A 16,127-nucleotide genomic window follows, 5' to 3' on the forward strand; every position below is an offset into this window, starting at 1 on the left:
ATTATTCGGTCTATTGTATGTGTAGTGTAAGTCCAGTCGGTGTGGCTGATGTATATATTTCTCTACTCCTGATATTCTGAATATATTATTTTGGAATTTTGTAAAATATGCAGAAGTATTGAAAACAATTATTTTGAATTAGACTAAATGGGATTAAGCCGTGCCGTATCTAGAACAGAGAAAAAAGGAAGATGGCACATTACGTGGTGCCGAAGACAAATATTGTTCTGGAACGGTTTGGGGGCGGTCTCCTCTCTGAATATTTCCAAATTGACTTACAATCTTCTGATTTGGGGGATTAAAGTTTACTTATGTTAATCATGTATATTACGGTTTGAAAATTAAAAATGATTTAAAATCTTTATTTACTTAATTTCGTACGCGAAGTAGATTGTCTGGTTTTCAGGACCTGATAATCAATGTTGATAAACATGACTTCTTGTATCTATATATTTCTTTCACTTTCGTTCATTCGATAATTCTAATCTGATTTATGTTCACTATGTCGGTTGCCTAGTTGCCACTTTGTGTTGTTGGTTATGTAAATCTTATTCACTGTACTTCTATTTTTGTAGTCATTATATTGTAAATATATAAATATACTAATTTGTATATTGTACCCAAGACAGGTGTCAGTCTTCAGACTGTTTGTCCTTGGTCTTTGATGTGATTTGCTTTGATTTCAATAAATCCTATATGTATTATCGATCACAGGACTGATATTGACTTATAATAACAAGATGAGCGAGTATGTGCATAATATTGTTGTGTTAAGAACAGATTTTAGCTACACTTTGCCTTCATTAGACTACTGTTTTGAAGGATTTAACTAGGAAATGATCTCATAAAATGCCCTCATAGTTAAATACATGAATTTATTCTCGATGTTATAAGACATATTGATATTTGAATTTATCGCCATCGTGAAGAAGATTGTGAATAAAAGTTACACATTAATATAGAAAATGTTGACGATGGTGATAATGATGATGATGATGAAGACCATGGTAAATACGATGATACTGACAATGCCAGCCATGATTACGGTGGTAGCGATAATAATGGTAATGGTGATGATAATTGTGAAGGTGAGGCTGGTAGTGATCACAATGATGGTGACGAAGGTGATGGAGATGATTATGATGGTGATGGAGATGATTATGATGGTGATGAAGACGATGATAATGATGGTGTTGATGGTGATGAAGACGATGATGGTGTTGATGGTGATGATGACGATGTTGATGATGATGATGATGGTGGTGATGATGGTGCTGGTGACGAAGACGCCCCCCCCCCCCACTCCGTGAACGGAGGGATACCATGCCAGTGGCGGATCCAGGGGAGGGGCACAGGGGTCATGTGCCCCCCCCCCCCCCGGCCCAAAAAAAATGTTGAAATCAGCCCCAAATTCGCCAAAATGTACTGGCAAACAGGGACGTGCCCCCCCCCCCACCCCTTTCCCCCAAACAAATTTAAAAATGTGCTCACCCCCCCCCCCCCCCACTGAGCGAATTGCGGCCGGCGCGATTTTCAAATATTTGGGAGTAAAACAAAAAAAAATGTGCTCTTACCCCCCCCCCCCCCCCCCGGGAATAAATTCCTGGATCCGCCCCTGCATGCGTGTTACCAAAATGTCCGGTAAAGGGGTACTTTTCACGCACCAAAGTCCGGCTCGTACATACACAAAAAAGACTTTACACACCGGACTTAGGGGGTGTTTTCAAAAGGAGGGAACATGCATATTCGTAAAAAAAAGACAAAAAAGACTTAACACACCGGACTTAGGGGGCGTTTTCAAAATGAGGGAACATGCATATTCGTACCCTAAATAACGCTGAGTGGAGGGGCCGGGCGAAGATGATGATGATGATGATGAAGGTAATGTTGACGATGGCAACGATGATGATGTTATTCTTAATGACGATGATGATGGTGTTGACGAGGAGGGGAAGAGATATGGATGATGTTTTAGATAGTGGTGATGACGTTGGTGATGGTTAAGTGTTGAAGCGAGTAAGATGAACGCCGGCAACCCAGAGCACCTAAGCAATTCAAGTCTCATAACATGACATTGCATGAGACACTTGTGACATAGTTCACAAAGACAACCTCGCGGTATCCGAATATGGGGTGATGTTTGTCCTGCTGCCTCTGTCGTCTAAATGACAATCGAGCCTTTCAAATATTGCCGCAGGTGGGGGAGTTTCAGAATAAAGATTGTGACTTCATAAAGTCTCGAATAGATTATCACACGAATAGGTTATCACACCCCCCCCCCCCCCCGCCCCCGTCGTATCAGGTTTTAGGCATAAATATTTTGCATACAAGGAATTATTTTGCTACCACATGAAAGTCATGTTATGGTCAAATAAAATCAATATATTTTTCCCAGTACGCCATCTGCGGCAATAATTCGACATGGATAATAGGGACTAATCGGAAGCGAAAGAGGGCAATCTGAATGACAGAAATAGTGATGGGGAAGGGATACAACGTGCAGCATGCAAAGCGTTATGCTATGTTATAAGATGATGACGTGGATCCTAATCAAAAATTATTCGTTGAAAACGTACACGCGTAATATGTATAATGACCGGTCATTATCTCGCCTTTGTACAAGGCCACCTGTCTGATAGACGCCGAGCGACTAAAAAGAGACTAATCGCGAAAGCCCGAGTGAACAACATAGCGAGAATCCCAGCCAGTGGCGGTCGCGCGTTCACCCTGGGTATCTAGACTCATCTCAGCCGCTTAGCCAGAGTCACGAGGCCTTGTCAAAAGGCTAGTCATTATCCAATTCTAATGACCGGTCATTAGTAAAATCATGTTATAAAACATCATTTTATAAAACAAATAAAACATAATCTTATAAAACAAATAATACACATCATTTTGTTCGGGCATTAGTAAACTTACCCACACCGCCTCGGGCGTGTTAGACTTTTCAGATGTACCTTTAATAGGCCCCTAAAAAATCATTTGGTTGTCCTCGATTGTTTTTCTGGAGTAGGATAAATATTTTTCCATATATATGTTATGTTATGCGTTATGCTATGTTATAAAATGATGACGTGGATCCTAATCCCCGGCCCCCCCACTCAGGTTTCAAAATGACCGCATGCGTGTTGCCAAAATGTCCTTTTCGTAACAAAAGAAAAAGGTCGAGCCGTATTGACTTTACACACCGGACTTTTGCTGAAAAGGGGGGGGGGTGCGGAAAAAGGCTAGTATACAAAAGAAAAAGGTCGAGCCGTATTGACTTTACACACCGGACTTTTGCTGAAAAGGGGGGTCGGTTGGAACACGCATATGCGTACCCTAAATAACACTGAGTGGGGGGGCCGGGTCCTAATCAAATGATCGGTTGAAAGCGTACACGTGACCATGCATAATGCATTTATTTTGCTAACGTGAACTATACCAGTCATGATGCTATGGAAATGACCGGTCATTGACGATCATGTTTTGCGATCGTAACAATAGAGATTTTAAATGCTTTCGACTGAAGAAATGCAAGAGCTATTGAATGGAACTGATTCTGATGGTAACAAGAAGAGCACAAAGTGCGGCTTTGCGAAATTTGAAAACATTTTTGGGCCTGAAACATATTGAATTAGGTGAAATCACAACCGACAGGCTTCGACTGGAAGACGTTTTGTTTCACTTTCTATTCAAGTCTCTGTCACAAAGATGGATCCTGGTATAGCAAGAAAACCATGCATGTGATCAGGTATGGTGTACAGAGACAGTTTTTGGACTTGCATAACTCTGATATCCGTGACAAGGCAACATTCTCACAAAGTGTGAGAATGTTTAAAGCTGTCTTAGTGAAACTCAAGAATGAAGGCAAATACTCCATCAAGCACCAACCCGCGATCTCAGCTAGTGACATGCAAATCATACAAAACTCGTCTGTGCTCGATTGCGACACGCCAGCTTGATATTGCCTACAGAACAAAGTGTTCGTCGATTTCATTCATTCACTTACTTCCGTAATCGCGGACGCGAAAATCTTCGGGAACCCAAACCAGACGACTTGAGACTTGAGACAGATGAAGACGGGCTTCGATACATCGGTAAAGGAGATCAACTAACAAAGAATAATCGTGAGGATGATGACGAGGTGTCAAACAGCAGAGTGATGTACGAAATACATGGAAGTTCAAAGTGTCCAGTTGAGAGTTTCTTGCGGTACGTATCGAAGCTCAACGAATATCGCCCTTTTCTATGGCAGAAATCCAAAGCAAAGAAGCCAGAAGATAGTGACCACTGGTACCGCAATGTAACAGTTGGCAAAAACACTATGGGAAATTATAAATAAGATTAAACAAATTTCCCAGAAAGCTGGATACTCAAAGTTGTACACAAACCACTGCTTAAGACTGAGCAAAATTCATCACGACTCTGGATAGAGTCGGTTTCGAGCCCGGTTTCGAGTCTCGAGACATTCAAACAGTGGTCACCACAGACCACAGTGAGTAGTCACTCAAGAATTACTGTACCACTAGCCTCGAGCTGAAGAAACAAATGTCCTCCCATCTTGGAAGTCATATCTACGAGCAAAGAAACATCACTTTGCCTAGTGCAACTCAATCGGTTCCAGATCCTGGTCCTGGACCAGGTCCAAACAGGCCTAATAGCGCCTATTCCATGATACACACGACCAGACAGCCGCTTGAAATAGTAGTTCCGGATCGTGACTCAGATAATGTAGATGTTCAATTCATGCGAATTCCCATCAACAACTTTCTTTTTCGCTTTCGCATTAAAAGATCCACCAGGACCTTCAACGACTTCAAATACTTTTCGAATCCACGATTGTGTGGTGAACATTTATAATAGACCCTATGGTCTAAGTAATGTTTTAGGACAAGATTTTGTGTAGGCCTAGATCATTATGTTTGGCTTTGAGTTTGACTATTTCAGCTTTTAAAACTATTCTAGGCCTACATGTACACTATCGCTGTTTGGATCGAAGTTGCACTTTTGAAAGACAGTTTTACCTTGCTGGTTCGGGTTCTAAGTTACTTCAAGTTCTACGTAGACTCTAGATGTTCATTGTTCAAGTTGGAGGTTCAATTTCAAGTTTATCTATGACCTGTTGGCGTGCTGCAAAACCATTGATTTACACGTTTATGATGGATGATCATGTTGTCATGAGTAAAGGTTAGACTAAGAATAAGATAGTAAGATCAAAACATTTAAATTATAAAAAAAAATAAGTTACATCTAGATAGATGTTGACCTAGAATTAGTTATAGTAATGTATTGTCTGACTTTCAGATGAGGGTGATTTATCAAATAACAAGGATCCACGTCATAATTTTATAAAACAAATAATACAGAGCATTTTGTTCGGGCATTAGTAAGAATTACCCACACTCGGTACCTTTGAAACATTCCAAACACCCTCGGCTATCGCCTGGCGTGTTTGACTGTTCCACAGATACCTTGGCTTATGCCCTCACTGCAGTGCATTATTTGTATAATATTCCACATCGGAAACATTTCACTTCTCCTGAACCGTCATTTTAGAGCAACAAGTCCGCGCAGATTTTAGTACATATTAGAAAGTGTGATATTCGATCCATGTTTTCTCATATTCTACACAAATGTATTTATTTTGATTAATATCAAATGAACGGCAAAGTATTTTACTACCAATTAATTCAACTAGGACATTTAAAGTCAAAGGATTTCGGAGATATCGCGATCTAAAAATTCGATGTCCGATCGTGTGTGCGCGTTGCACCTAAAAAAACCCATAAAAACAACGAGACCTAATTTCACGCACGGGGGTTTACAGCTGATTTATACAAAAATACGATCCATTAAAAATAGGTTAATTTCATAATTTACAAGGCAAAATATCATACAACCAGTCGGTAAAACTCATTACTTACAATTTTGAGGATATCCTGTTCTCAAAATGGAGATTTCAGAACCCCTTATCGGTAAGTTGAGAATTTTTAGGAACGGACGCAATTAACTGCAAAATTTGCCGATCATTTGTCAATATTTTATGATCCTCTTTCCATTGGTGATATCAGATTTTCGCCCACCCCGAGAAAATAAATATTCTATTTTCTATTCATTATAAAACCACTTTCAAATTGTCTACACATTTAGGATGAAATTATTGCAGCCCACCCCTTCGCTGTCACTTTATCCCGGGGAAAAATATTTTTTGAGTGAACCGTTAAGCTGTTTGATCCAACTTGATTTTTTTAGATCTCCTTGTTTTTTGTGCGAAGAACAATAATCGCTAAGTTATATTATTCGTTTCCAATAAATTCCTCAAAGTAGGACATAAAGTTGCGTAGGTGATAATGTGATCAACTTTCCGAGACTTTATGAAGTCACAATCTCAATTCTGAAACTCCCCCATCTGCGGCAATATTTTGAAAGGCTCGATTGTCATTTAGACGAAAGAGGCAGCTAGGAGGCTGTTCAAACCGCAATGAGATAGCGCGGTCTATCGTAGCACCCCCTTCTTTCTAGCGCGCGCTAGACCGCGCGCTCTCTCGTGGACCACCCCCAAGAGGTGCTCCAGTGGCACGCCGTTTTGGCTCGCCGTGGCTCGCTGTTGGGCGGACCGACACGACGTTGTACCTTCCAAACCGCAGAGATAGCGCGGTCTAGCGCGCGCCATCTCTGCCGGTGTGAACAGCCTCTAGGATGCCCTCCAAGGCTCCAACCCCCAACCCCCCTCCCAATCAGACTTTGAAACTGCTAAATTTAGGACAACCATCACCCACTATTCGGATACCGCGAGTTTGTCTCTGTGAACTAAATGTATGTCATAAGTGCCTCATGCAATGTCATTGATACTTGAGTACTGGAATTGCTTAGGTCCTCTGTGATAACGAGGGTTGCCGGCATTCATCTTACACTACATTAGCACTACACCATCATCACAAAGCACCACCGCGTTCGGACTACTATCGGCATCGTCATCACCGACGTCATCACCACTTTCAAAAACACCATCCATATCTCTTCTTCTCGTCAACACCATTATCATCGTCATTAAGAATAACGTCATCGTTGTCATCGTCAACATTACCTTAATCATGGCGCGATAGCTCAGTCGGTAGAGCAGTGGTCTCGTAATCCGGCGACCCGGGTTCAAAACCAAGTCGATGCGCTAGTGCCTTTTCGTAAGGTATTAATTCTCATTACCAGGTCTCTCGGAAAGGACCTAAAGCCGTCGGTCTTCTGGATGCTTAATACCAAGCATTTATGCTTTCTTAGCAGTCAGGTAAAATAACCACCACTATCGATCTATCATCATCGTCGTTGTCACCATCGTTATCAGCGAGCTTTCGATTTAGGCACTCGACGTCGGCTACTACGAGGCACTGGAGCGTGGAGAGGTTGCGCAGCTCACGTCCGTTCCCTTCGCGGCAGTGCTAACGATTTTTCACGACGGTGCTTTCGTCGGTCACGTGACCGATTTTTGAGATCAGGTAATTAAATCAGGTAATAAATGCACAGTGCGCGAAAATCTAAAACGAAGAATAACATGAGGATGGAGGATGACAGAAATAGAAAGTTAAATGATGAAACAAAAACATTACATAAGAAAAGGTGATAGAAGAATAAACGATAGGAAGAGGAAATAATAAAAACAAAGAGTAACATAAGAGAAGGTGATAAAAGGAAGAAACAAAGAATAACGTTATTTTACAAGAGAAAGTGCTAGAATGATTAAAAGACAAAGAATAACATTAGAGAAGGTGATAGAAGGAAGAAACAAAGAATAACATAAGGAAAGATAGAAAGAGGAAGTGATAGAATGATAAAAACAAAGAATAACATAAGAGAATTTGATAGAAGGAAGAAACAAAGAATAACATAAAGAAAGATGGAAAGAGGAAGTGATATAAAATGATAAAAACAAAGAATAAAATAAAAGAATGTGATAGAAGGAAGAAACACAAAATAAGATGGGGAAAACAGAAAGAGAAAGTGATAGAATGATTAAACAAAGAATAACATAAGAAAAGGTGATAGAAAAAGAAACAAAAGATAGCAAGAGGAAATAATAGAATAATAAAAGCAAAGAAGAACATAAAAGAAGGTGATGAAACGGCGACGTGGATTCACGGAAATTGCCCCAGACTCCCGTCGCGTGATTTGGAAGGGAACGTGGGCCCAGAAGCTCACGCATGCGCAGGGGATAAATATGACGTCACGCGTAGTAGCCGACGTCGGATGCCTAAAATTGAAAGCTCGCTATCATCACCACTATTATCGTCATCATCACCATCAACACCATCACCATCATCATCCCCATCACCATCATTGTGATCACTACCAGCGCAGCCTCACCATCAAAGTTACCATCAACATCACCATCATTTTATATATTATCATCATCAACATTGTAATCGCTACCACCCTGATCATTATAAACATGGTCGTCATCGTCAGTATCATCGTATTTACCATGGTATTCATCATCATCATTATCACCATCGTCAACATTTTCTTTATCAATTTCTACACTTTTATTCACAATCTTCTTCACGATCACGATAAATTCAACTATCAATATGTCTTAACAACGAGAATAAATTTATGTATTTAGCTATGAGCGTATTTTATTACATCGTTTCTTGGTTAAATATTTCAAAACAGTAACCCAATGAAAGCAAAGTGTAGCTACAAGTCAGAATTCAAATCTATTCTTAACACAACAATATGTACATACTCGCTCATCATGTTATATCATAAATCAACATCTGTTCTCTGATCGACAATATAATGACTACACAAATAGAAGTACAGTGCATTAGATTTACATAACCAACAACACAAAGTGGCAACTAGGCAACTGACGTAGTGAACATCAATCAGATATTCATCGAATGAACAAAAGTGAAAGAAATATATATACATGTATTGATTATCAGGTCCTGAAACCCAAAACATCTAGTTTATGTACAAAATTAAGTGAATAAAGATTTTAAATCATTTTTAATTTTTCAAAGCATAATATATCTGATTACCAAAAGTAAACTTCGGTTCAATAAACCAGAAGATTGTAAGTCAAATTGGAAATATTAAGAGACCGCACGTACTCATAGGTGTCTTTGGTGCCATGCCAGGGGCGTAGGCACGGGGGGGGGTTCAAACCCCCCTTTGGTATTTTTATGTATGTAAACCCCCCTAAAAAAACCTAAACCCCCCCCCCTTTGTTTTTTGTTTTTTGTTTTATAAAAAAAAAAAAAAAAAAATTATACCCACGGCTAACCTAAATAAGGTGACCTTAACCCCCCACCCCAACGAAGAAAAATTTCAAATCTCTGCTTACCCCCCCCCCCCCCCCCCCCCCCCCCCCCCCCCCCACTGAGCGACTTTTCGGCTGGCTGAGTCGTTACGATTTTTTTGGGCCTCCAAAAAAAAAAAAAGTGTCCGCTTACCCCCCCCCCCCCCCCACTGAGCGATTTTTCGGCCGGCGCGATTTTCAAATTTTCGGGAGCAAAATATTTTAAACCCCCCCCCCCCCCTTGAAAAAAATCCTGCGTACGCCCCTGTGCCATGCAACACGTCCTACTCTCTTTTTCTCTGTTCTAGATACGCCACTGCTTAATATTATTTACTTAATAAGTGTTCTCAAACTGTCATTTTTGTGTTCTTCTGCATATTTACAAAGTACTAGTCGTATATTCAGAATATCAGGAGTAGAGAAAAATATACATCAGCCACACCGATTGGACTAACACTAGACATACAATAGACCGAATAATAAATGACATGATACCACAGTCACACCAACGAGCCCAACCAAGACGGACAATAGACCGAACAAAACAATTACTTTTTGGGTTTTTGTTTGTTTGTTAACGTGGTATTTTTTTAGCTCCATCATTCACAGGTGTTACAAATGAATATTCTATAAACATTCAACAAAAATTGATAATTATATACTATAATTGAAAGCACATAATATACGACTCATTTAAACAATTCAACATCATTATAGTGTATTTTAAGATATCATTTCAAATCGACATATTGAATATACATGATAACATAAACACCTTGAGCATCTAACACCCATTAATTATAACATATGTAATATAGACAGACATAAACAAATAAGAAAGAGAAAATACAAACACAAACAAAACAAGAGAAAAGAAAGAGCCTTGTGGAGTCCAATAAACATGTTATGACATTCATGGCACTCTAATTTTCCTTCCTTCTTCCTTATTAAAATATGTATGAATATCGTATCAAAGCTTATCAACACGCTTTAAAAAATTACATTGCACCAACTGGCTGGGAATGATCGGTCTGGAGTCGGTCAGGAGTCGAAAGACTGAGGCATTATCAAGATTACGGTCAATGGCCAAGAATCGTTCGGTTCAGATTCGGGCTTGAGTCGATATGAAATCAGTGTTGAGTCGGTTTGGCGATGTGACTTATATGTCTAACTCTGTCACACCACCAAACCGACGCCAAACTAGATTTTTGGCCACTGGGGTTAAAGGGATCCAGGAACTTTGTCTTAGATCCTTTTTTTTTAAATCCTTGATTTAGCTCATGCTGCAATGATAATTATAAACCTTGATGTCAGTCAGGAACCCCGTGACTTTTACAAGCCGATCGCCTGTCTAATTATCAATATATTTATGATTGAAAATCGAAATCCAATTTTTCGTTTGCCAAACAGTTTTCATAACACTACAGTCTATTGGGAGAAACGAGTATGGTAAAAACCGGTCACTCGAAGGATTATTTATTTTGAGGCAATTCTTAAACATTTTGAAGCGCAATTTTTTAGGGCTTCAATATAACACCATATCACAGACACTGATAACACGTAGGGCCATGCATCTCAGATTTAACATTGTTAAACAATCCCTTTAATGAAATAAAGTATATTGTCGGTGTATTTGTAAGTATTGCCCTTGTCACACCAACGAGACCGACACCAGACCGTCAAAAGACCGAACAAGAAATTGGATTACTCCCAGAGACCACGAACCAATCGATCTGGAGTCCGTATTGAAACGATGTGATTTTGACCCTTGTCACACACCCAAAACCGACACTAGAACGGCAACAGACCGACACCAGAGCGAACAAGAAAAAAAATTGATTAATCCCAATGACCCCGAACCGGTCCATCTGTACTCAATATTGAGTCGATTTGACTTAAACCTCCGTCACACCAACGAGACCGACGCCAGACCGACAATAAACGAAACAAGAAATGAGATTAGTCCCGGAACTGGACGGTGCGGAGACCGCGTTGAATCGGTATGACGTGACTGGGGCATAACTTCAATTAGCATTTTGATTTAAGTACCGATGCGTGACATCATATTCGCTCTTTGTGCAACTTACTGGTTCTGAACAACAGAGCCTGCGCATGAGGTTCATCGCGAAATCATTCAAGCAACGGACTGGTTCAGTACGAATTCAGCGGTGAGGCTTACGACTTTGACAATTTGGCCAGATTAACTAGTTAACCTTACTGCACGTCATCAACTGGAATAACCATAGAGGGCAATACAAAAGGAACAATGGAATTGACGAATTTCAAAACAAGACAAGCCATTGTAATTTATAGAGCTCTTATTGAGAAGGGTTTTCCACAACTTTCTGGATTCAATGTCTGCTGCTCTTCTGTGAAATCTTGCTAACAGTTCATACCTATGTAGGGGTCTTTTGGACTTTGCGTTGAAACAATATAGTTTTTCATAATATTTAGGAGATTTCCTAGGTTAGATCCTCGCTGGGTGCTTCCATTCTTGGATCAAGATGTTTATCCGCATTTGCCATTCTCGACTCAGGTGTAAACAGGTACCTGACAATTGCTGGGGTACAAATGTTCGCAGGGCCTTTAGGAAGAACAGCACTGATGCTGCCGAGGCCTCTCTGGTCGAACAAACTAATAATTATTATATTATCATTGGATTAACATCGATTAAACCGTGTCAACAATTCCAAAAACTTGATATATCATTGTGGACATACCTATACGTAGAATCAGTTTGGACTACAGAACGCAACTCTTGATACCTGGAAGTAGTTCACAACGTAATAATGGACTCAACCATGCCAACAATTTCCCTACATAGGAACGCCCGGAAGTAGTTCACATCATTACAATCGACTCGACAATTCTAAGCAGTTTCCCATTATGTTGGACATGCCAATATGTAGAGTCTGTTTGGAGAACAGAAAGCAACTCCTCCAGATGTGAAAACTTGGAGGGAATACCAATGGTTCTTAGGCTTCTCAATCTTGTAGTCCTTCAAGAGAGTCTCCACCAGCTTCAATTTGTTGGTGAACTTTTCGATAGTGACCAACCCTTGGTCATGATTGACCCATGCGATAAGAATGAACTTGTCTTGAGTTACGGCACCGTATGGATAAGCGTTCAGTCTCTTTACTTTGTGCAGGAGTTTTTGTTTCGCAACACCTTCAAAAGCAATTATTCGCGTTGAAGTGCGATAGCTGATGATCAAGTAGTCATCGAGAAAAGCGATCTGCTCAGGTTCGACACCATTGCACGGTATCTCCCTGAAAGCAGTTCCACCTCTTGAGTGGAACACTTGGATCTTCATTGCTCTGCAGTAGCCGACATAGATTTGATCGAAACTGCCGACAGCTAGGCTTCCGACCCCGCCTTCATCGGAACCCAGTGTCGCAAAATATGCCTCTGACTTCACACACTCGGATGAGTACGTGGTGATGGTGTTGCTCACATCAAGGACAACGTACCCGCCATCAGGGAGGAATCTTGCTCCACGAATCTTGACATCGTTGAGGACTGTCTCCTCGAACTGTCCATTCTCAGATACGAACTCGATCCCTCCTCCACAATACCCTACTGCCAATCGACCATCGACCGAAGAAGCCAAGGAGCTCATTCGACCTGAGAGTTTCACACTACGGACCCTTAAATCTTTTACACAGAATTTCCCGATGCTCAAGGGGTCTTGTTGGTCTGGGGTAAATCGGGGTGTAAATAACAACTCCTCTGCACGATCACCGACATCAGTAACAAGCTGGTTGTCCGGATCATCCCGATCTATCAGACTTTGAAGCTCACCAGACAGTGAATCACGAATAGCAATGACATCTCCACTCAGAGGAGCCTCCAAGCTTCTGCCCAACAACACACTCGCACTTTTTAGACTAGCTACCAACCTTTCATGATCACCCTTCATTTTCTGCAAACGTAGGTACAGTGGTTCATCATGGGCATTAACCTGCTGGACTAATGCTAATTTACTATCATTCAACAGCTTGACTGATACTAGATACACGTTGGTGATCTCAACATTTCTGCTGTCATTGTGATCAGTAACGCGCTTCATCTGACTCTCAATAACAGCCAGGTGGGTCTTGATGGTTGCGGCTTTCGCTTCGCCTCCTTCTTGAAGTATTTGAATTTCCTTCTGTATAGATCTGTTGTATTTCCCGGCATCTTCAACAGTGTGGCCATCATGGAACAGCATCCTACATCTCATACAGATGAACTTCTTGCAAGTAAGGCAGACATCAGAGCAAATATTCTGCTGTCCGTCCGATTGGTCGTGCTCCTGGCAGTAGACGACCTTCCTCCGGAGGACAACCTTGCGCTCTTGAATATCTTTCACAAACACGACTGTATGCTTGAGGTTGGCTGGCCATTTGTTGTGATTCTCCAGACACTCGTTACACATGTTCTTCTCGCATTCCTGGCAGAAATGCACCGCCTTCGAACCCGTTTGACACATCTCACAGAGCTGCTGATTGTCCTCAACCACAGACTTCAGAGGAACATTTGTATTTAGATTTATTAAATCGCCATGTTGGAGATCTGTTACGCATCGACATATAGGACATGTTAAAGAATTGACTGATTCAGTTTGCCAAGAGCATGATTGCATGTTGGATATACATCTTTTACAAAATGTATGCGAACATGATAACTTTTTTGGAAGACTGAGTAGTTCTAAACAAATAGGACACTCCAAATTGCGTGAAATGGTCTGTTCAAGTGACGCCATTACTATACAATTTCAAAACACGAGACAAAAATAAATCTCCAAAACAATCGTGTCTTTAATAATCATAGTACATGTAATAAAGAAGTTTACAAAACATTAATACAGAAATTTCACGTCACTTCATTATCTCTTTAAAAAGTATTCTATACATTTAATGATCTGGCATTGTAAATTATACGATAAAAACGATTTGAAGAGGAAATGGGTTTGGTTGAGAATTCACACCATCTATGTTCTAACATCACGCTCTACAATATCGTCGATCTGATTTCTAGTTACAACTAGGAGTTGCTGAGAAGCGACGAGTTAAAGATGATCTCAATTCACTGTTCACCGCTCGTCCAAACAGGTGGTTGTATGCGTAAGATCCCTCACTAAAAGAGAGATAAAACAATTATGATGTCAAATAGAGAGACCATGGAAACAAATATTGGTTTTCACAGGCGCGGATCTAGGATTTCTTAGGGGAGGGGGCCCAACTTTTTTTTCAAATTTTGGCTCCCGGAAAATTAAAAAAAAAATCGCCCAGTGGGGGGGGGGGGGGGGGGGGGTAGTGAGCACATTTTTTATTTTGGTTCTCGAAAATTTAAAAATTTGCACTCCCCCCCCCCCCCTTGAGCGTCAGGGGGGGGGCCAACCCCCCAAAAAGGTAAAAATCACGTGTTTTTACATGATTTTTTTTCTCAAGGGGGGAGGGGAGCGGGCCCCCAGGGAACACCCCACCCCCACCCCCTTGGATTCGCCACTGGGTTTTCAAGGCCAATTTTGAAGTGTTTTCAGTCAGGTTGTAAACAAATTGAATATGTTTTTTTTTTTTTTTTTTTTGAAATAAATCTTGATTCAGATAAAATAATGGATAACATCGTAATACATAAATATTCATAACAAAACATGGATAACATGTCTAAATGAGGTCAAATCAAATTATATCTCTCTTTACTTGATAGCAGATTTTAAATTAGTAATTGTCTCCTTCCACTTAATAATATTTAAATTCGTTGTCTTAGTTTTGTTTTCCTCTACTTCTATTTTGTATTTCAACATAAACAAAAAATATTTGCTTATTATTCTCGTTACTACATTTTTATTAAATTGATTTCCTACACTTGCTTTATAGATTGCAAATAAAGCATAATGAAGTATTAAATCAATATCTGTAACATTCTCTTTTGCGACATGAAAACCATATACAACACAAATGGGTGAGAATTTGAAATCTTTACAGAAGGAGTTACATAATAATATTTCAATAACGTTCCAAAATCGGTAAATATTTTCACATTAAAAAAATACATGTATAATAGTACCAGGTTTATTACAGTAATAACACAAATTGTTTTCTTTGATTTTCCATTTGAATAAATTAACAGGTGTTGGTAAAATATTATACATAAATTTAAAGTTGAATTGTATCAAATAATTATCACGAGCATATTTCAATTTAAATAACCATAAAGAATCCCACTTAATAGTAAAATTTGTCTATAAGGTTTTGTTCCAGAAGTCTACCGCCCTAGATGGTTTTTGGATTAATTTTATGAGTTCCGTATATATTTTTTTCACAGTAATAGAGTGTATTGAAAATTCAAAATTGAATATGTTTAATAGACCGGAATATTTTGGGCAAACATCATTTTCATCAGAGGTTGTCATTCAAAATTGTACTTCGGTCACACAACTTAGCATATCGGACATTCAATTTCATAATACATCTCCATGGCGCATGTACCAAAATCCTTTTAAATTCACCGGCCCTTACGGAAAGGTGATCTGGGGCATTCAACTCCACAAATGGGCATTCAATTTGTCTACGTAATCATTTAAATTAGCATGCATGTTGGATATTTTCTTTTTTCTCTGAAAATTTCATTACAAAAATAAGGAATTTAATTTATTTTCTTTCATTGACCATATCGGACGCCCTTTAACCTAGTAGACTACTTGATAACAGTGTTAGTAGTTTTATAATTATGGTTCCCTTATTGCCAAAATGAATTAAAAAAATAAAAACAGACAAAAACGTATTTGGAGGTTTTTATTCGCGGGGGGGGGGTATGGAGTGCTCAAGGTAGATCTATGTTATTCCTTGCAAATGGGAGAGGGTCG

General features: G+C 39.8%; 1 protein-coding gene across 1 annotated transcript; it reads right to left on the minus strand.

Annotated features, from left to right (window-relative positions):
- Positions 1–11,251: 11,251 nt before the first annotated feature.
- Positions 11,252–14,098, minus strand: LOC115926532. The gene has a single exon (XM_030991325.1). The coding sequence runs from the start codon at positions 14,019–14,021 to the stop codon at positions 12,162–12,164; it is 1,860 nt and encodes a 619-aa protein (XP_030847185.1). The 5' UTR covers positions 14,022–14,098; the 3' UTR covers positions 11,252–12,161.
- Positions 14,099–16,127: the final 2,029 nt, after the last annotated feature.

Source organism: Strongylocentrotus purpuratus, unplaced genomic scaffold (assembly GCF_000002235.5).
Source record: "Strongylocentrotus purpuratus isolate Spur 01 unplaced genomic scaffold, Spur_5.0 spur5_scaffold_2, whole genome shotgun sequence".
NCBI lineage: Eukaryota > Metazoa > Echinodermata > Echinoidea > Camarodonta > Strongylocentrotidae > Strongylocentrotus > Strongylocentrotus purpuratus.

Coding starts and splice junctions, on each gene's coding strand:
- LOC115926532 (XM_030991325.1), bottom strand. CDS start 14,021: ATGGCGTCACTTGAACAGACCATTTCACGCAATTTGGAGTGTCCTATT.